The sequence below is a fragment of the Juglans microcarpa x Juglans regia genome, chromosome 5D (assembly GCF_004785595.1).
Source record: "Juglans microcarpa x Juglans regia isolate MS1-56 chromosome 5D, Jm3101_v1.0, whole genome shotgun sequence".
In the NCBI taxonomy this organism is placed as follows: Eukaryota; Viridiplantae; Streptophyta; class Magnoliopsida; order Fagales; family Juglandaceae; genus Juglans; species Juglans microcarpa x Juglans regia.
The window spans coordinates 8,198,497-8,220,127 of NC_054602.1; the positions used below are offsets into that span (position 1 = coordinate 8,198,497).

The 21,631-nt window shown below is 36.6% G+C and overlaps 1 protein-coding gene across 2 annotated transcripts; it reads left to right on the forward strand.

Annotated features, from left to right (window-relative positions):
- The first annotated feature begins 5,511 nt into the window (after positions 1-5,511).
- Positions 5,512-10,874, forward strand: LOC121264158 (homeobox-leucine zipper protein MERISTEM L1-like). 2 transcript variants are annotated; one of them, XM_041167231.1, is made up of 12 exons: positions 5,512-6,338; positions 7,014-7,286; positions 7,381-7,498; positions 7,636-7,824; positions 7,923-8,363; positions 8,456-8,557; positions 8,686-8,886; positions 8,970-9,144; positions 9,259-9,530; positions 9,664-9,759; positions 9,895-10,288; positions 10,379-10,874. In XM_041167231.1, exons 2-11 carry the CDS (start codon positions 7,051-7,053, stop codon positions 10,261-10,263), a joined length of 2,199 nt encoding a protein of 732 aa, XP_041023165.1. In that variant the 5' UTR covers positions 5,512-6,338; positions 7,014-7,050; the 3' UTR covers positions 10,264-10,288; positions 10,379-10,874. The 2 variants fall into 2 exon arrangements, with proteins under 2 accessions (XP_041023165.1, XP_041023166.1); XM_041167232.1 differs by having other exon boundaries at positions 10,382-10,874.
- Positions 10,875-21,631: the final 10,757 nt, after the last annotated feature.

Genomic DNA, 21,631 nt, shown 5'->3' on the forward strand with positions numbered 1-21,631 from the left:
CAAAATTTCATATATCATTATTTAAAGTAACAAAATGAATTTCGTTCGAACGACACGATGATTTCAATCAAATTTTATTACTTTGCATCCAAAATATATACAATTTTCTCGCTAAAATGTCGATTCGATCTATTATTATACATTCGAATAGAAAAATATATTCATTCCAATGGTAGACAATCAGTTTGAATGGTATACCTATTCGTGGACCACATATTTTCGTCTCAAATCAGTCCGTTCGAACGATTTTCAGACTGTTGGAACTTTATGGGACGAAACATCAATTCTATCCGGCCTACAAGTGACTTTTTAAGACGAAATTCAATTTAAATTGGATTAATTGGTTCCAAAAGGCCGTCAAATTTTTTGTAGTGCCACCAGGTGTTTGATAAATTGCCAATTTTTTTGTGCCTTAATAATAGGACCACATGATGTTGAAGTAGCTATATAGCATGCTATTGTCACAACTCCCAGATCAGAGGATGATGCATTCATGAAAATTGGGGTCATGGAAGATAGTGATGCGAGCTAGAGATGAATTCATATGATATCGACGTCTTCCAATATTCCTATCATTAATGGCGTGGATCAGCTATCGACGACAACTCAATCCCACAAAAATGAATTGTGGGGAACGATCGCGCGATATGTAATGCCATCCAAATTAACCTCAATACATAGTGATCCAAGACTTTCGTCATATATATTAAACTCAATTAATGCATGCATGGTCTGTGATCGAGTACCTACTTCAGTATGCTGGAAATTGAATTCATGATTCATTAGTATACATTTGGATATTACCCTTATGGATGACGCGCGCTGCCAATTAACAAAAATGCATGGCATAAACGAAATGTCCAACTTTAGCTGTGGTTAAATTCTGATCAGTGTCTGTTTTTTTTTTTTTTTTTTCTTTTCTTTTCCTCTAGCTAAGTGCTTGTCTTAATATTGTTCATATTTATGTCATTAGAGTCAAAATCTGAACGTATTGAAGGGTACGTAGAGGCTAGCTCTACATGACCTCGTTCTAATGGGTCACTTGGTATTAAGTACATAATATAAATATTAATAAAATCTACTTCTTTCTATTAATTTAAGGTCTGGTTTAGTTACACAGATCAAACCATCTTATTATAATCATTACAATTTTATCAAACTCTCATACAAATATAATAAACAATTCAGTTTTTTCAAATTTCAAAACAAAAATTATATTAAAAAATGATATTTTAACAATATTTTATTCAACTTTTATCTCATCTCATCTGTGTAACCAAACGAGACATTTTTAGGATAAGTGGTAATTTCACATGGTATCAAAGTAGAAGTCTTAAGTTCAGATTAGCTTGTCTCTAAACTTCATTCATTTAAATATTTAAATATTTTATGTGTTGAGCGTACTAAGTGAGGGAAGTGTTAAGAATAAAATATGAATAAAATCTATATTTTCTCATCATTTTGAACTTTTGAGATAAGTTGATCCAAGATAAATGGACTATAGGGGTTGTTTGGGATCAATAGAGATGGTTTCATCTCATCTTAAAATTTTTTATCTAATTTCCTTCTTAAATATCACTCAAACACAAACAATCAATTTTAAATTAAAGGTATTCATGAGATTTAATTCCGGCCAATATGCATGGGATATCGATCATGATTGATCTCATTTCAATCCTCTCTTTTTCTCACGTCCTAATTAATTTATAATCGGCCGGAGTGCTGCATGCATTTGATACACAATATATATTATCATGTTGGAATATTATAACCTGCCTTATTAATTTCATATATAAATTAATATGTAGGAGTTAGCTAACAAGAAACAAACATGATCAGTTGGCAGATATTGATTCGAAGCTTTAAAGGCTTTTGAGAGAGAGAGAGAGAGAGAGAGAGAGAGAGAGAGAAATTACCTTTAATATCTATAATTGTTATAATAACCAATGACTTAACATTATTATCTTAATTTCATCGATCTGTTAAAAGTTTGAGGAGGCCTAGTTAGGTCTTAATTAATTAAGACACGATAGCTGCCATGCATGATTCTTTTTCTAGCTGGTACGTACTGAAGCGACGACTAGCTAGTTTCTCTACGTATATATACCAATTATATCATGTGTTCCGTCTTCCCTCACTTGGTGTCGATCTATGTATTGTATAGTACGTATACCAATTAATTCCACGAAATTAATTTATTTTTTTTTAGTTTAGTTTAGTATCAAAATATTCAACCTAACTAACGCCAAGTACTTCATCGAATCATGGACTATCGTAATTGCATGTTTTGGACAATGATACACTATCAACTATATATATTACAATTCAGCTACTACACTATATATACATTAAAATATTATTTTTTCTACTTTAATTCAAAATTTATGTACTTGCAGCAGTTCAAAGTAGATAAAATAATAATTTTACTATAGTTCATGTTCTTATATCATTTTCCAATTTTTTTTGGTAAATGTGTGGATCATCATAATTATTTACCAAAGGAATGGTCCATACTCGTTATATTGCACCGACAATTCATGATTCTCCATGGTAGAAAAGATTTTGAATTTGAATGTCTTGAGTGATCATATTAGAGAGATAAACAGGCAATATTAATAAAATGTCGTACTGGAGTCTACTTTACTACAACAAAATGAATTTTTTGGGATGAAGATTTTCATCCTAAAAAACTACTGTTTAATCCCAGGGTAGTTTTTGAGATGGAAAAAAAGTGTCCTAGATTCGTCCCAATATCACTGTCTCGGGAGGTTTTTTGGACAAAATTGGAGAAAACCGTTTGATAGCGTTCAAATGGAAATTTTTTTTGGAACGATTTTATTTCATCCTAAAAATACGGTCGAACGGTCAAATTTACCCATTCGAACATCTAAAACTATTCGAACATATTGGATTATTTGTTTGATTGAATAAATTCAGTTTGAACGAAGTCTGTTTGAACGTCACAATTTATGTTCGAACTTTCTATAATGTTTGAACATATATAGTTGAATGTTCGAACTAAAGATATTCATGTTCGAACCTATGTAGTTGATAGTTCAAATTTACTGTTTGACGTTCTAACATTTTACTATTCAAATTCATTCGAACGTTTATTGTATTATTCGAACGGTTATGTAATGTTCAATTTGTCGGATGGTTGTTTGAACGCCATTTACGCATTACGTTTAATGTCTTTTTAAACCGTTTGAATGGTTAACACTTTTTAAACCGTTTAATGTCTTTTCAAACAGTATAATATTTATTTCAACCAATTAAAAGAAAGCAAAATACACATAAATAACATATAAAAATACATTAGTACCATGTTCAACAAACATAAAAGTAGTCTCATAAGTGTAAACCAACTAAATAAAACAGTAGTTTTCATAATACAAAATACAGTTAAAAATCTGATCTATAAATTAAATTAGTTGCTTGGAGATTTGAATTGTTGTGTAAGTATTTGCATTTGGAGTTGCATTTCTCTCCTAAACTTCGCTTGTTGCTCTTCTTCTTGTTTCATTCGCATCTCCAAGTCAAAGCAACCTGGTGTTTGATCATCCGGGAGAGGACTTCTTCCACAGTAATAAATAAGTATGGGGAGAGGGGATTCTATTGTCTCAATCCTCTACCACTCTTAAAAAAACCTTTAGGGATGCCATTTAAAACAATAGAAAACCATGGAGTAGAGATGCACTGACCTATTAAGCCACAAAGTGAAGCTGAGAATCCAAAAGAAGCCAGAACATGAAGAAGGAAACCCCAGTCAATACTATCATAAGCCTTAGCCATATCAATTTTAAGCACAACATTTCCCCCCTGGGTAGGTTTATTTAGGCCATGGACCAACTCTTGAGTCAAACTAATATTCTCTTAAATACTGTGCCCTGGGATGAAGGCACCCTGTTCTGGAGAAATAAACCTGGCAAGCAAATGAGAGAGACGATTTACTACAATTTTGAAGCAAACCTTATAAATCACCGAGTAGAGACTAAAGGGACGGAATTTATCAAAACTTCTCGGATTTTCAACCTTAGGAATAAGAACCAAATAGGACGCAGTGTAAAACCGAGGCAAAACACCCCTCTAAAAAATTCAGCCATAGCATCAAGCACATCACTACTAACAATGTGCCAGCAGGATCTAAAGAAACCCGAGTTAAAACCATTCAGTCTTGGACAACTATCCATAGGAATGGACCAAAGAGCATCATGCACCTATTGAAGTAGCGGAACTTTACACAAAGCAATATTATCCTCTTCAGAAATAATGTGATCAAACAGACCACCAAGATCCGGAAGCGCTATACATGGTCGAGCCTCCAAAAATTTATGAAAATATTCTACCACACTTGCATGAATCTGTTCAGGTGAAGTAAGCATGATCCCATCCCGAAGCCACATCTTATTGATAAGGAACCTATTCTTCTTACTCGTAGCATGGAAAAATCCAATATTCGCCTCACCCTTTTGCAACCAAGTCTTTTTCATTTGCTGAGCCAGGCGAGTCTCTTCCCTCTCCATCCAAACCAATAATTCCAATTGAGAAACCAACAAATCCGACTCCAATTCAGCTGAATAGCCAGCTTGCAAATCGGACTCTAGCCCCTGAATACGAGCTTCCAACTCTGCAATATGCACTTGTGTCCTCCCAAAAACTTGTTTATTCCACACTTTCAAAGCAATTTTCCATCTTTTAAGCTTGCCAGCCAATCTGACAAGACCTAAACCATTGGACTCCTCCAACTAAATTGATGAAACAAGTTCCATAAAACATTCATTCGAAGTCCACATTTGTTGGAATTTAAAGGACAGATAACCATACGGCGCTACCCTCCTTTCCAAATTAATGACCATCGGAGCATAATCTAAAGAAGTATGGGGAAGGTATTGAAAAGAAGCCTCTGAAAACATATCCATGCCCCCACAATTTAAAAGAACACGATCAAGCTGCGCCTAACTACGAGTGAGGCTTTGATTCCCATTACACAAAAGACAAGAAATTTCCAGTGTAACTTATCTCCAGGAGACCACAATGATCCATACAAGCATTAAAGTCTTCCATAGCAGCTGCCAAACGAGGACGATCACCACATGATCTTTCACCATCATGCCTAATTATATTAAAATTACCCATAACAAACCACATCTCTAAACAATTGAAAGCTTCTAATTGACTCCATAAACGACGTCTCTCTTGATATATAGTTACATTTAGCATAAACAAATGTCAAAAATACCGGCTGCAGATTCTCAATAATGCGCACCGTGATGTGTTGTTCATTCATGCTATCAAAAACTAGGCTCACCGTATACGAGAAGAGTACCTAGAGAAGAGAGATCACCCTCGCTCTGACATTCTCTCTCACTCTCTCTCGCAATTACACCATGCACCCTCCCCTCCATAAATGCTATTTCATCCTCTGAATACGCCGTGCATTCACTCCACGCTGATACATACCCTCCACTCGTTTCCATTTCTTCTTCTTCTCAACCCCTCAAGGCCCGGCGCGCCCTGATCTCTCGATTTTATATTCTGTTTTTCCTCGACCGTTTCTCTTTCTCTTTGCGTCTTCTTTGCTCTCTGATCATCTTCATCACCGGGTTTTTCTTGAACCCTTTTTAAACAGTACTAGTATAGATCATCATGCCCAAGAAAAACTAAAAAACCAGTAACCTTTCGGCCTTCAAAACTAAGCGTACGGTGACCCAAAAGTCAAAAAGAGATCTAACCGTCCTTCTCTCACGGTTCTTTCTTAGCAACTTCCAAAGGGTTTTTGTGCTTCAAGCTAAAACATATCACATATATCTGTCGTGACTTGTATCTCAAACCATTGTCCGTTACTTTAGCATAAAACGGACATGATTGGGAGAGAGTGATCGAGCAGTCCGTGCTTGTGTTCACCGAGATCTTAGCATGCGTTATATATAATCTTAGTTTTGAAGTGTAGATGTCTAAGGCCTTCTCAAGAGTGTCAACTCTTTCCTGCCACGTTTGTTTCAAAATCTAGTCTTTTGGCACGTAAAAGAGCACAAAGGTTGAAGACTTTTGGAGGCCCAAATCGGTAATCTCCGCCCCTCTGCTACATGTACTATTCCTTTTAGCTTTCCTCAGATAGTGACAGAGAATCTATTTAAAGGATTCCCCCACTTGCTCAAACTCAATTGAAACCAAACCAACCCCGTCCTCCCTACACATCGTATACAGTGGTTCCTAGGTTTTGTACTGGAAGAGGGAAACATGGTAGCCGGGAAAATGCTTCCGGTGAATGAGTTGAAGGGAGCATAAAAGCTGCTGATCATCTTAATGCAGTCATCTTTGTGGCGGAGCGGCAACAGGTGATTAGCTGTTTCATTACTTTTTTGAGGATAATCATTTCTCACCTCTTATTAATATTTATGCTGAAAAAGAGAAGATAAAAGGTGTGTGGGTGTATCATATGGTTTAGGATTGTTTCACTATTTCATTTTCTATTTCTCACTTTTGAATGAGTGGGCTTTTATTTGTTTTATTTTTCCCTCCTCAACATATACTAATAATTAGGATCAATTAGATTATTATCGATGTCTAAGCAGAGTTATTAAAAATAGCCCAAAGAGAAACATTTATGTCGATAGATCAAATGAGTAAATGGCAAAGAGAAATTGCATATATGGCTTGCAAGTTTTACATCCTTACTCAGTACACGTATATCACCTTCGACATGATGAGCGGGGATACAGATTACTTGCCATACAATATTTATTTACTATTTATTAGTTACAGGTTTTAACGCGGCTCTCTCTCTCTCTCTCTCCCCTAATTTGTTCCTTTTTTTTTCTTGGAATTATGGGGTGGGTAGTTTACTATACGTGTATATATGTATATATATATATATATATATATATATTCCACTGTTCTAGAAATTTGATTTTTCGTGTTATTCATATTTCATTCAGGTCTCAAATATTGCGTTAACTTGATCATCTTCGTCTTCCAAGTCATTAATTAATTAGCTTCTATTTTCCTTTCAGAGTAAAAAGCACAGAGTTCCAATATTCGTAGATATTTATGGAAATGTTTCAACCAAACATGTTCGATACTCACCATCTTATGCTGGACATAATGACACCCAAGTCTTCCGAAAGTGAATTGGTAAAGATTAGAGATCAGGACGATTTCGAGACTGGATCAGGCACTGAAATCATGGAAGCAGCTCCCTCCGGAGAAGACCAAGATCCCAACCAAAGCTCCAAAAGAAAGTGCTACCACCGCCATACCCAGGGTCAAATCCAGGAAATGGAAAAGTAGGCATTCCCACTATTAATAGAGGAAAGAGCTAGAGATGTCCATTATAACTGTGCGATATAATTTTTTGAGTGATTTGAACTTTGTTTCCAGCTTTTTCAAGGATTGCCCTCATCCAGATGACAAGCAAAGGAAAGAACTGAGCCGTCAGCTAGGGTTAGAGCCTCTACAAGTCAAATTTTGGTTCCAAAATAAGCGCACGCAAATGAAAGTACGTAACGCATTCACATATAAGAGTATGCATTTCAGAACTTTTATGCGTTTCCCAAAAACGTAACTACTTCAAACATTGATGCACGGCCTAATGCTAATGATCACACACGAATGACTAAACTTCTTCCATCGTAGGCCCAACATGAACGCCATGAGAATGCAATTTTAAAGGCAGAGAACGATAAACTTCGTGCTGAGAACAATAGGTTCAAGGAATCCCTGGGGAATACGTCATGCCCCAACTGTGGAGGTCCAGCAACTCTTGGTGAGATGTCGTTCGACGAGCAGCATTTGAGGATCGAGAATGCTCGTTTAAGAGAAGAGGTGAATTAATTATGCCTAGCTTTAGCAAATATTGTGTTGTATTTGCAGTTTATTAAGTAATAGTCTTATGAATTTTTTTGTTTTCGGGTTGATCACAGATTGATAGGATATCTGGGATTGCGGCCAAATATGTTGGCAAGCCTTTGAGTTCGTATTCTCACCTTTCACCCCACGTGCCTTCCCGCTCCGGCCTTGATCTTGGGGTCGGGAAGTTTAAAGCACAGACAGGATTTGTAGGGGAGATGTATGGAGGGAATGATCTCCTCAGGTCAGTTTCAGGGCCGACTGAGGCAGATAAGCCAATGATTGTTGAGCTCGCCGTGGCAGCAATGGAAGAACTCGTAAGGATGGCTCGGGGTGGAGAGCCATTGTGGGTTTCGTGTGCCAACTCTACTGAGATATTGAATGAAGAAGAATATTTGCGGACTTTCCCCAGGGGAATAGGCCCCAAACCATTAGGATTAAAATCAGAAGCATCGAGGGAATCTGCCGTAGTTATTATGAATCATATCAACCTTGTTGAGATTCTCATGGATGTGGTAGGCACTTCTCCCATGCATAGATTAATATGATTATCTGCTTATTATGAATTAATTTGAAACGTTTCTTACACTAATATGGTTTTGAACAGAAACGATGGTCAACTGTGTTTTGTGGTATTGTTTCGAGAGCAATGACTTTAGATGTCCTCTCAACTGGAGTGGCAGGGAACTATAATGGAGCCTTGCAAGTGGTATTTAAAGAGTCCTTTTAATCTTCAAACTTATTTTGGAAACGAATATAATGTGCTTTCCTAGGCAAGAACAGAGATTTTTTAGCAAGAAAATGCAAGAGCTGCGCCTAACTTTTGTTCTCCTACAGATAAAAGCTGAATTCCAAGTCCCTTCACCGCTTGTTCCAACTCGTGAAAATTACTTTGTAAGGTACTGTAAACAGCATGCCGATGGGACTTGGGCAGTTGTTGATGTTTCCTTGGATAATTTGCGCCCTAGTTTGATTTCAAGGAGTCGACGAAGGCCATCTGGTTGTTTGATCCAAGAATTGCCAAATGGTTACTCAAAAGTAATGAAAGCTCTTAGATCCACCTTGTTTATAATATTAGATAATTTAGTCGTCTAATTTGTCATACTTTCATAATTCTGTAGGTTATATGGATCGAACATGTAGAAGTAGATGACAGAGCTGTTCACAGTATATACAGACCATTGGTCAATTCAGGTATTGCTTTTGGAGCAAAACGTTGGGTCGCGACCTTAGATCGACAATGTGAACGTCTTGCTAGTTCAATGGCCAATAACATTCCAGCAGGAGATTTATGTGGTAAACTATTTCAGTTGTTTTTCCCTTTTGGTAAACTCATATTCTTAGGATCATAGAAACTTCATTCACCAGATTTGTCTGCCCTGCTCTTTCTAATTCAATTGTAATGCACAGTAATAACAAGCACAGAAGGGAGAAAGAGTATGCTGAAGTTGGCAGAAAGAATGGTGATGAGCTTTTGTACTGGTGTGGGTGCTTCTACTGCGCACGCATGGACAACATTATCAGCAACAGGTTCTGATGAAGTAAGGGTTATGACCAGAAAGAGCATGGATGATCCCGGCAGGCCTCCTGGTATTGTGCTGAGCGCTGCAACTTCCTTCTGGATTCCAGTTCCAACAAAGAGCGTTTTTGACTTCCTTCGGTGTGAGAACTCTCGAACCCAGGTACATGCATGCGTGCGAAGCTTTTCATTAAGTTCTTGCATAGATTTCTTCTATTATGTTAAAACTACTGGCTGTTCAGTGTTTGGTAAGCAAAATATACTTTGTTTCTAAAGGATTTTGATCTTTCATATAGTGGGATATCCTTTCGAACGGTGGCCTTGTTCAAGAAATGGCACACATAGCCAATGGTCGTGATCAAGGCAACTGTGTCTCTTTACTACGAGTAAATGTAAGTTCCTGTGTGCGTGCAACATCTATCTAGCTAGCCCGTGCTCAATATATTTGAAAATCTATCTCATCAAAATCGAAATTGACGATTCTCATTGAGAAAACTAAATTGTCTCTCTGTCACGACGAACTGCAGAGCGCGAATTCGAGTCAAAGCAATATGCTGATACTACAAGAGAGTTGCACTGATTCAACTGGATCATACGTAATTTATGCTCCAGTTGATATAGTTGCCATGAACGTGGTCTTAAGCGGCGGGGATCCAGATTACGTCGCACTTCTACCATCAGGTTTTGCCATACTGCCCGATGGGCCTGCAGGTGTAAACGGTGGGGGCATTCTTGGGGTTGGATCTGGTGGCTCTCTGTTGACAGTTGCGTTTCAAATCTTAGTAGATTCAGTCCCAACGGCAAAACTCTCTCTCGGATCAGTGGCTACAGTGAACAGTCTAATAAAGTGCACGGTAGAAAGGATCAAGGCTGCAGTCATGTGTGAGAATTCATGATTGACATGATCACTTAATTAATATGGTGAGAGATCGAATCTTCAAACTCGGTTTTAGTTTTATTTGATCATATAAGGACCTAACTTCCTTTTGCCCTTTATGATATTAATTGCAGCAGAACAAAAGAACGGAAGAAAAGAAGGGAGCCAAGTCAGGGAAGCTGGTACGTGATGCGTAGTACTCCAAAATTCGGATCAGAAAAATAACGAAGGAAAGAAGTCAAGAACGCACCTTATAATAATATCCTTGCCTGGTTGATCATGTCAATCGCCCGCCCTGCGAGGGTTATAGGTTCGGGTATTGACTTCACCTATATAATAAAGAGGAATATTGTAAAATCAGACTCTTTTTATAATTAAGTAGTCTCCTAGCTGCAGTCAGCTTTTCTAATTAACTTCCTATATATGAGGATTCTGATATATATATATATATATATATATATATATATATATCTATATTAGGTTTTCTTTGATGAGTGGTTGTCTTAGAATAGGTGTTAGTTCGACCATTGAAGGTCGGTCGGTAACAAATTTAGGATTTTCTTTGTTGTATTTGTAGTTTTCTCTTTTACGAGAGCTAGCCTATCCTAGTATTGATATATGAGATCTGAATTTAAGGGCAAAGTCGATTTACTTTAAGTACCACTTCAAATCCACTTTACATTTACAATAAAAATGTATTTATAATCTAACATACTATATAATTCAATCACGTCAATTTATAAATTTATTTTTATAAAATTTTTTTGTAATCAAAGTTTTAATTCTCAAATAAGAAAAGAGAGTGGTATTATTGTTTAAATCAAATACGATAAACTAGGCAAAAGTTATATTAATCATCTGTCGAACTTAAACATGTACACCAAGGGTTTCTCACACCAACGAGACCGCAACATGAATTATTTTGCGAATTAGTACTCTATCGGCCCATATTAATTGCAATTTAAAATTAATTAATGCTTCCTTCAACCTTTTAAGTACCTCATTTTACACGTTCGCCTAAGTTAGCTGGCTAGCTAAAGACCATATATAAATAATAAAGTACCAAAAACGAAAGCTAATATGGTACTAATTAACTAGTCTATGGTTTTTTTTTTTTTTAAATAACTAGTCTGTGGTTGCTCCTAGCTATATTTCATGAGTAGGCTGAAGGGCAGGGGTACTACAATTTATCATGCAGTACTCGATCGTCATTATGCAAGCTAGAGGCACGAAGTTCATCGATGCCTATGGCTGACTTCATGTATAGTATTATACATTGCGAGTCCCCCCAATGCATTGTCCCCGCTAGAGCATTAGTATTGGTGCATGTATATACATATACATATACAAAATTATCTTTTTTGTATATTCATTTTGCCATTTAAGTAAAATTTTTATATTGGCTTATACATATTTGAGACAAAATAATAATAAAATATTATTATTTTATTAGTATTAATTTTTTGCTAAAATCAATTTTTTTATATATATTTTGCAATTAGCATCCACTACATACATTTGATATTAATAATACAAATGCAATAATAAAAAATATAATTTTTTATATATTATATTAAAAATATAATAAAATAAAAAAAATATATAATATATTATAATAATAAAATGAATGTGCAAGTGAAGGTTTGTTGTGTTGTTGAATGAGGGAGAAAAGGAAATGAATGTGAGAGAGAGTAGAAGGAAAGAGAAATAATGATTAAAATATGATTTGTAGGGTTAATAGTAGTTATTCAAATTTGGATAAGTATTGTTTATAGGTAACTAAATATTTAGATATGCATAAGTCAATGTATAAGATTTTAGAGTCATATTATACAAATATGATTTTGTATATGTATATATATACAACAATACTAATGCCCTAATTGGGCTGACTTATAATGTTACTCTATCTGATACCAGATAAAGCAACTACCTACCTCCGTACCATGCTCTCCTCCCTCATAAATTTCTCCCAAGTATTGAAAATCCTGACCTACCACCTTAATCTTCGGTCTAAATTCAGGAAAGGATGTTTGAATTTAATTCATTTCCCTACCTAGCTGCCTGCTATACCTCTTATCTTTTCTCAACCCATCTCCACTATTAAAGTCCTCAACCCAGCCGGCCTTCCAATATGGCAACCAGGTAATTATAGAGCCAAACTTGGAGCTGGAATCTTACATTAATCATTGGTCATAAAAACTCACCCATCGATAACTCCAGATCATTGGTTTCTTCTATAGTATTTTTGCAAGACTGCCCCATAAAAAGTGTGAAGGATCGGATCTTTATTTTGCTTGAAACAACAATCGGTTTATACTCTCATGTCTATATATTGAATCAATTATATATATATATATATATATATATATATTGATCGGTTCTCCATGATGTAATTGGCGATTCCAAACCATGCATGCAATCTTTTTGTGACTAATTACTTCATTAATTAAGCAAGTTTTGGGAAGAGCCCCTAAATTACCCAAATTAAGATGCGTGACTACTGCTCACTGATCACATGAATAGCTTCCAAGCGGCTTACAGTCCATGCATACTGGCCACTTCAGATGTCGAGTAGTGGGCCGGATTAGATTGATCAGGCTTTTTATTTCTTTTGTTTTTTTGTTAATTTTTTAATAGAATCTACTCTCTGCAACCCTCTTTAGGGCTAGTCTTGGTGGTGTACAAAAGGCCTCGTTCAATTCCTCCATTATACCCAATTTATTACCTTTGTTTCCTTGATGCCGAGAACCCAATTTTGGCTCATGTATTTTGTCGCGGTCGATTGATTAATATTGGTTATACGTAGTAGGCCGACTTGCTTGAGAAGGATCCTGAATTCCTGATCTAATTTTATCTCATGTCACATGGTACATATATGTACGTGTAAAAATAAATATAGTTACGTACACTACGTATCATTTTTTTGGAAAAATAATAATTATTGATGGCTATTAATTAGAACATATTAGGTACTAATACTGAATATCACTAAGAGGTTGTTTGGATTGAGAGAGCTTTCAACTCATTTTATCTCATCTAATTATTATAATTTTTTCAAACTTCTACACAAAATATAATAAATAAATCAATTTTTATAAATCTTAAAATATAATAATATTAAAAGATAATATTATATTAATATTTTATTCAAATTTCAACTTTCATCTCATCCCATCTCATCTCATAAATTCATTATCTAAACATCCCCTAAGTGAACAGAAAAAGAGTTATGTTGTCATTACCCGCATTTAAGATAAATAACAATACATAACATAATATCTTTCCCTCAAAAAAAAAAAAAAAAAAAAAAAAACACAAACAAAAGAAAGATTAGTGACCCGGCCACCTCAATGGAAACCGTGCATATATATGATCTTCCATGAGAGCCAATCAGGGGTGGGAGCCATGACGTGTCGATAATGAGTTAATTAACTCATTATAAAATAAAATGAGTTTGGAAGAATATTATTAAAATATTATTTTTTAATATTATTATTATTTTCTGATTTAAAAAAATTAAATTATTTATTATATTTTATATAAAAATTTGATAAAATTATAATAATAAGATAAGATAAGATAATAAAAAATAAAAAAAACACTATCTAAATTTCCAAACGGAGCCGAATGCTGCGCGTCAGCCGCAGCTAGCTGCACTAGATTTTATTTCACCGTATTTAGTACTGAATTATTATCCTCGTTGAAAAGCGGAAGCCAGGCGACAACGATCATCATTACAGTGGAAGCCCTCTAAAGTCATCAGAACCTCACTTTTATGCGGTACAAGAAGGCAAACTTCATGGAGTTCCTCTGGGTTGTTGACACCAATGAATATATATGGCAAAAACTTTACAGTACTAGTTCAGAGTGCCTGTAGAGTTGGGTGATGTTCATTGTTACTTGCTGGTATAGCTTATTAGCTATATATGCTGGCAGTGGCAGTGGCAGTGGCGCCAGTGGATTACGCTATTGTGCAATCATGAGAGGCCGGTGTCTAAGACGGGGAATAAGGTCCATGAAGAGAGTGTTTACCATTTACGAATTATTTAATCAAGAACACCATTGCAAATCATTATATATTGGTTTGATCTGAATAAATACCGTCCAAGCAGGACGTTCTTGGAAGTTTTGGTCTTCTTTGAAAAGAAATTTTGGTCAAGCATCTCTTGAAAAACAACGCTCAAGGGGATTCATTAAAAAAGTTCCCGTATGCGACCGTAATTGCAACCAATTAGCATCATTATTCATGCATGGAAGAAATCTCCCGGCAGTATATATATATATACACACACACACACACACAATATAGCAGCAATGAAAGGAAAATTAACCATGTCTGGTAAATTAATCGTCTACGTATATAGGTTCTGGCTGGAACAAGATCATCAGAAGCAAAGAAACGTTTTGAAAACCATTTATTCAAGGAAATTAATATTCCTACTGATGTACCCGCATTATAGATGGTATCATGTGCTGCTACTGTCATTTCCGCGCACTACTGGCAGCCTGCACGGTTTAAGAGGAAGTCATTGACTCAGTGCCACCCAACACTCTTTAGTTATCACAGTAAAGATTTATACACCAACGTCAGCGATAATTAAGATGGAACGTTATGAACTGCAGAAAGCCATTAATTTGTGCAAGAACTTTGCCCACCAGGAGTTAAATATTTTATAACTTGAATGTATAATTCGCTGCTTTTTTACACCTTGTGTTCTGCAGGAACTATATATGTCGTATGAATAGTTGCTTCTGTCTCTTGTTCTTGTTCCATCTACACATTTCTTCTCACCCTCAATGCAAGTTGCAGAGGCAGATCAATTTATTGCGGTTGAAGACAGCGTTGCGCTAGCTTTTATTGAGTTCATGGGAGCAATGAAGGTGGTTAGGTTTCGTTAGCTTTTAATAGGCTATTATATATGGGCAAGCCTTTGCGGTTGTGGGTGGCTATAAAAGTTGTTCATTTTGATTTTTTTTCTTTTGTTGATTTTTGATATTAGGAGAAGTGTCTCATGAATGAAGGAAAATATATAAGGATATGTATTCGTCATTCAACGAGTCCAATCAAAGTATTTTGGGATCGAATATAATTAATATTTCTATATACGCGAGAAAGGAGAGTTTTAAAACCAAGAAGATTGATTATCTTTTACATATATTAGAGTATAAAGTTACCGATCTCTGCTTCTCTAGCGAACGAATGAAGAGTAAGAATAGTGATGTTGGAGGGAAAAATATACCAAGAAAGCCCAACTGAAAACAAATCTGCCTCTTGGGCCCAAAGCCGAGAGGGCTTAGAGAACAATGGGCCTCCAAAGAGTGGGCCTTTCCCGAAAGTGCTCGCGAGGAGCAAACCTAGCTCACTTCTGAGCTAGGAGTACTCAAAAGCGTGACGAATCTCACCCAAAAGCGTTCAATGGGGAGGAATCTCATGATCCCGTAGTGCTCGCTAAAAAAGAGTTGTATTTTGAATGAGTGAGATAGACAAACAAGGAAGGCACATTTAATCCAGAAATGACCTGAAGGCGTATTAAATTTTTACAGACATAAAACCTGTTGAATATTAAATGAGACATGGAATCGATCGACCAGTACAGTAGCATGGCAAACAATGGTGGCTATCTATTTCTGTCTTTTGGAAGCCTATAAATACTACCCAAACCCCAAAGGAAAGGTTAGGTGAATTCTTCATATTGAACCCATATGAGAAGTATTTGAATCCAACACCTCCAACAAATCATCCATAACGACTAGCAAGGAAGAATAATGATATTTCGCTTAATAATGTTAAATACAGCTCTAGGGTGTACAAGCCCCACACCCTCTGTAAAATGTGAGATCTACAATTAAAAAATTGATTTTTTTTTTTTATATGAGTCTCATATTTACCTATTTTTTTACATAGAGTACGTAGAATTTACATACTCTAAAACTGAAAATATTATATCTATATCTTGGGACGAAAACTATATCAACGAGTAATAAATAAATTATAAAAAATTAATCATTACTCTTATTATTGTCATATGGAAGCATCTATTAATTGGGTCTTGGATTCGGTTAGGTTCTATATGAGATGCCTCAACCAAAATCCAACTCCCCATGACAGGTTTGGGTTTCGTAGGCCAAGTTCGATCCGTACGTAGTTGGGGATAGAATTAGCCTGCTCAATTCTTAAGGCCTAGGCCCATATTCAACCCCCCACTCTCTTTTAATTTAATCCCCGATGACCCAAAAGAGAGCAAAAGAATAATCTAGTACGCCTCATCTGCCTCTGAGGTTTGGTCAGATCTTCAAGAACGTTTTGATCAAGGTAATGGCCCTCGCATCTATAATTGGAGAAAGAATTTTCGTCTCTCACTCAAGGTCAGATTTCTATAAGTTCCTATTACACTCATATGAAGGGGACTTGAGATGAATTGGCCAATTATTCTCCTATTCTGCATTATTCATGTGGTGCTTTAAAAACATTACTGGATTATCAACAACGCTAGTATGTTTTTCGTTTCCTTATGGGACTTGATGAGAATTTTCCTCACGTTCGTGGTCAAATTCTATTAATGGAACCATTGCCATCCCAATAACAAGGTATTTTCTCTTGTTTTACAAGAAGAAAAAAGCAACAGTTATCTGTTTCGACTCCTATGTTTGAGTCTGCTGCTATGCTCACCAAAGCTAATGTCTCTATAATTACTTCTGGTAAACCTAATATTCGCAAAGAAAGATCTCTTTACTCTCACTGTGGTGTTGCTGGCCACATTGTTGATAAGTGCTATAAGTTGCACGGGTATCCCCTGGCTTTCGCTCCAAGTTCAGAAAATCCCTGCTACAAATTAGGTTACTCAGGAGTCTTAAGATCATGGATCTTTCTCCTCTACAGCGGCTATTCCTCAATTGCCTATCTCTCCGGAGCAGTATCAACAGTTATTGGCCTTCCTTACTGCTCAAAATTCGTTGCTCACTAAAACTCCCAACCTATCCAACTCAAAGGCTGAAAATGTAGTCTCCGATGCTTCCACATCTTCATCTCTGTCAGGTATATCTCACTCTGTTTTTTCTTTCAATCAAACTCCTGGCACTTCAATTCATTCTAGCACTTGGATCAATGATACTGGTGCAACTGACCATATCATTTTTTCCATTTCCTTTTATACTACTATCACCTCCATAGTCGATATTGTTGTCACATTACCTAATGGTTCCAGTGTCAATGTGATTCATGTTGGTACTGTAAAACTCTCAGAATCTTTGATTCTTATAGATTTTCTGTGTACCCTCTTTTAGCTTCAATTTACTGTCTGTTAGTAAACTCACAGCTTCATCCTCTTGTCTCTTTCTTTTTCTTTCCAATTGTTTTTTCATTCAGGACCTCAGCCATTGGAGGAAGATTGGCTCGAGTAGCAAAAGAGGCAATCTGTATGTTCTGCAGTAGTCATCTCATTCTTATATACCTATTGTTTCTAATGTTTCCAATCATTTGTTGCCATTAATAAAGACTCATGTTGATCTTTGGCATGTTAGATTAGGTCATCCTTCTTTTTCTAAGTTGGATGTTTTACACAAATCTGTATCTGAAATTCCTTCTTCTTGTAATAAAGCATTTCACTGTCCTGTATGTCCTATTGCAAAACAGAAGCGTTTACCTTTTCTTCACAGTACACATACTGCTACATCTATTTTTGCCTTAATTCATTGTAACATTTGGGGTCTATTTTCCACTTCTACATTTGATGGTTTCAATTATTTCCTATCCATTGTCAATGATTACTCCCAAGCTACTTGGGTATATTTGATGAAACAAAAATTAGACACTTGATCCCTATTACAGTCCTTTTTTACTCTTGTTAAAACTCAATTCAACAAAAAAAATTCAGATCATTCGAACAGACAATGGTAAAAAGTTTGATATGTCCAGCTTTTTACTCTCAAAGGTGTAATCCATCACCGTAGTTGTGTTGCCACCCCCATCAAAATTCTGTTGTTGAAAGAAAACATCAGCATCTTCTCAATGTTGCTCGATCATTGAGATTTTAGGCTAATCTTCCTCCTTCTTTTTGGGGTGAGTGTGTTTTACATGCTGCTCATCTCATCAATAGACTTCCAACACCTGTTTTCTGTAACAAATCTCCTTATGAAATGTTATACAATAAAATTCCTTGTTATTCTCATCTTAAAGTGTTTGGATGTTTTTACTATGCATTTACTCTTTCTCATCTTCGATCTAAATTTGATGCTCGAGCCACACCTTGTCTCTTTATTGGATATCCTTATGGTGTCAAGGGCTACAAGTTGTATGATCTAATCCATAAATCTGTTTTTGTTTCCCGATATGTTATATTTCATGAAGACATTTTCCCTTATCATGACTTTCATAGTCAAATTTCTGCCCATTCTTCTAATTATCCTGTTTTACCTTGTCCTTTTGTTGACATCCTCACTCTTAACACTCTTTCCAGCCCCAGTAATCCTTCTTCATCTGTTCCTACCCTCCCTAGAAGGTCTTCCAGAACACATCGACCACCTTGCTACTTGCAGAATTATCATTGTCATAATGTCTCGGATTCTACCTCAACATGTGGTTTGTGAGATCCATAAAATCTTGTGTTTATAATTTATTTTAAAAGTGTGTTATTTTTGTTGTTGTAATTTATTTGGTGTGTTTTATTCTGGATTTTATTTTCCTTATTGTTTATTTATTTATGTTATTTTAATTGTGTTACTTAATTTATTTATATTATGATATTTTTGGTGTGTTTTTATTTTGGACTTTTTAATTTGTTATGTTTTTATTTTGCTGGGCTGTGTGTGTGTGTGTGTGTGTGTGTTTTTTTTTCATTGTGGGCCGTGGGTGTGTGAGTTTGGTGAGCTAGTTCCAACCCAGCCCGTGTGATTTACTTGTGGCCCAGTCGTTTGGTCTAACCCTAACCCGTGTGTGAAACGTAGCCCAGCCCTTGCGGAGTGTAACCCAACCCTTCTATGTTGCTAAACGGCGTCGTTCCACTTTGAACCCTAGGGATTTCATCACTTTCTTCATGCGCCGTGCGACTTCTTCTTCTCCTTTCTTCTCCTTCCACTTTCCACCTCCTCCTTCCTTCTTTCTTCTCCGTGTCGTTTGGTGGAGGTTTCGAAGCTTGCTGTCGAACTGCTGTTCCCCACGGCCACTACCTCATTCTTCCGCGAGCATCTCGGTGGCGTTGGACAGGGGCTTCGAGTTGTGTTGTCCAGCTGTCGTGCCACACGTCCGTGCGAAATGCCACCTCTCCTCCACGGCTTGAGCTGCCGTTTTCACCATCCTTCCACCCGTGCGACACGTGGCCCCTCCAACCGCCACTCTTGGCCTATATATAGACCACGACTTCTACAATAAAATCTTCCGAGACCTTCATCCTCGTTCTCTCATTCAAGCTCTTTCATTTTGGTGTTTGATGTTTTAAATCTGTGATTTTGATCGTGAATCCGAAAGCTTGAAGTTTTGCCGAGCTCTGTTTTGTTCTAAAATTGTGAAATTTCAATCGGTTTTGAGTAAATTGTTGGTTTTTCCTGTGAGTTGTTTTTCTACCCATTTGTTCTAAACCGAATTCTTTTGAGAGAAAACTCATAAAAAAAGTCAGTGTTTTGCTCTTGAATCACTGTTGCCGCCATTGTCCCGCCACCTTGAGCAACGTCATTTCGAGTTATCTTTCAAAATTTCCTAACTTCGTGTGTATGTAATTTTCCAGTTTTATAATTATATTGTTGTAATTGTCAATTGTAAACTATTGGTTTGTTGGAAATGTATTGTATTTGTTGAAGTGTTGGCTTTAAACGGTGTTGTTGTTGGAAATGGGCCTTGAGCCATTGGAGTGTTGGGATTTTAAACGTAGATGGGCCTTGGGCCGGATTGGAGGTTGGGATTATGCGTATATTTGTGAAACTGTATAATTGTAAACGGAGGATTATTTTATTGTAAGTGAGATATTTAATATTTATTCCAATAAACTGTTGTAATGCATATTTATCATTTTTAATAAATTGTGCTGTGATGTCACGCTGTCTGTTTGGAAATATGACTGAATGTATGGGTGCGTGTATATCACGACCCCAAGCCGAGATGGGGCATTATCTCGGTGGAGCTCCACTGGTCACTCGGGAGCGTAACAGACTAACGTGACGTCCCCTGAGTTATCGCAGGGCGACGACGGGAACGGACGAGACGGTAACGCTCTCGTACCGATTCCGTGACCTTTTGGCTGACGAGGTTAAAGGATGCTTGGCCATGTACGCGCTGGGTGCGGAATTGGGCATCGCTCGTTACGAAGTCTCATGCACGGACGTTACCCATGATGTGACGATGAGAGCCAGGGTGTGCGGACGGTCCATAGGGGAGACCGTGGTGCATGCGTAATTTTGTAATTATTATGATTGGGCTAAAAATGAGACTTTTGATGTGAGTATTAAAAGTATATTTTTGGAAAAAAGGAATGTGGGTTGTTATTCTGTTTAATTGTCTGAATGGGGACGCGTGATTATATTGATGTGTTTTAAATTCTCTTAAATACTGTTTTGGTTAATTACTTGCTGAGATGTCATAATCTCATTATGGTGTTTTGCCCTACGGTTCCGTCTTATGGTGCCGTAGAGCCCGAGTTTTAACCCGAGGGATCAGCTCCACTGGAGGTCTGAGTTGCTGAGTTATTGTTTAGCGTTATGGGATTTGTTTCCCTCATGTTATTTCCTGTTTTTAATTTATCTGTCGGATGACTGTATAATCATTGTAAAGTTATTTTACTGTTTTTGAACAAATTCTGGTACTTAATAAAGAAATACATTTTTATTTCTCAGCTGCGAATATTTTTGTACACTTATTGTATATTGTACACATTCTGAGCAATGGTCGTTGGGGTGTGTGATCCGTGTGGTCATCATCCTGGTGTCACGAACTCCACATAAATAGCACGTGGGGGTCGAGGGCGCCACATGGTTCACCTTTGTCTGTAGGTCCAGGAAAACCTTATCCTATTTCTCATTCCCTTTCATATTCAAATCTTTCTTCTGCACACAAATATTATATTCTTACTCTTTCAAACAACTTAGAACCCGCCTCTTTTACTCAAGCAATGAAATTTTTTCATTGGAAAAAGGCCATGGCAACTGAAATATCTGCTCTAGAGGAGAATAATACTTGGTCTATTAGTCATCTGCCTCCTTGTAAGCATCCTATAGGCTGTAAATGGGTTTATAAGATTAAATATAAGTCTGATGGTTCTCTTGAGCGATATAAGGCGAGACTAGTTGCGAAAGGTTATACACAGAGGGAAGGTTTGATTATCTTGAAACATTTTCCCCTGTAGCCAAAATGGTCACTGTTCGCTATCTCATTGCCCTTGCTGCCATTCATGATTGGT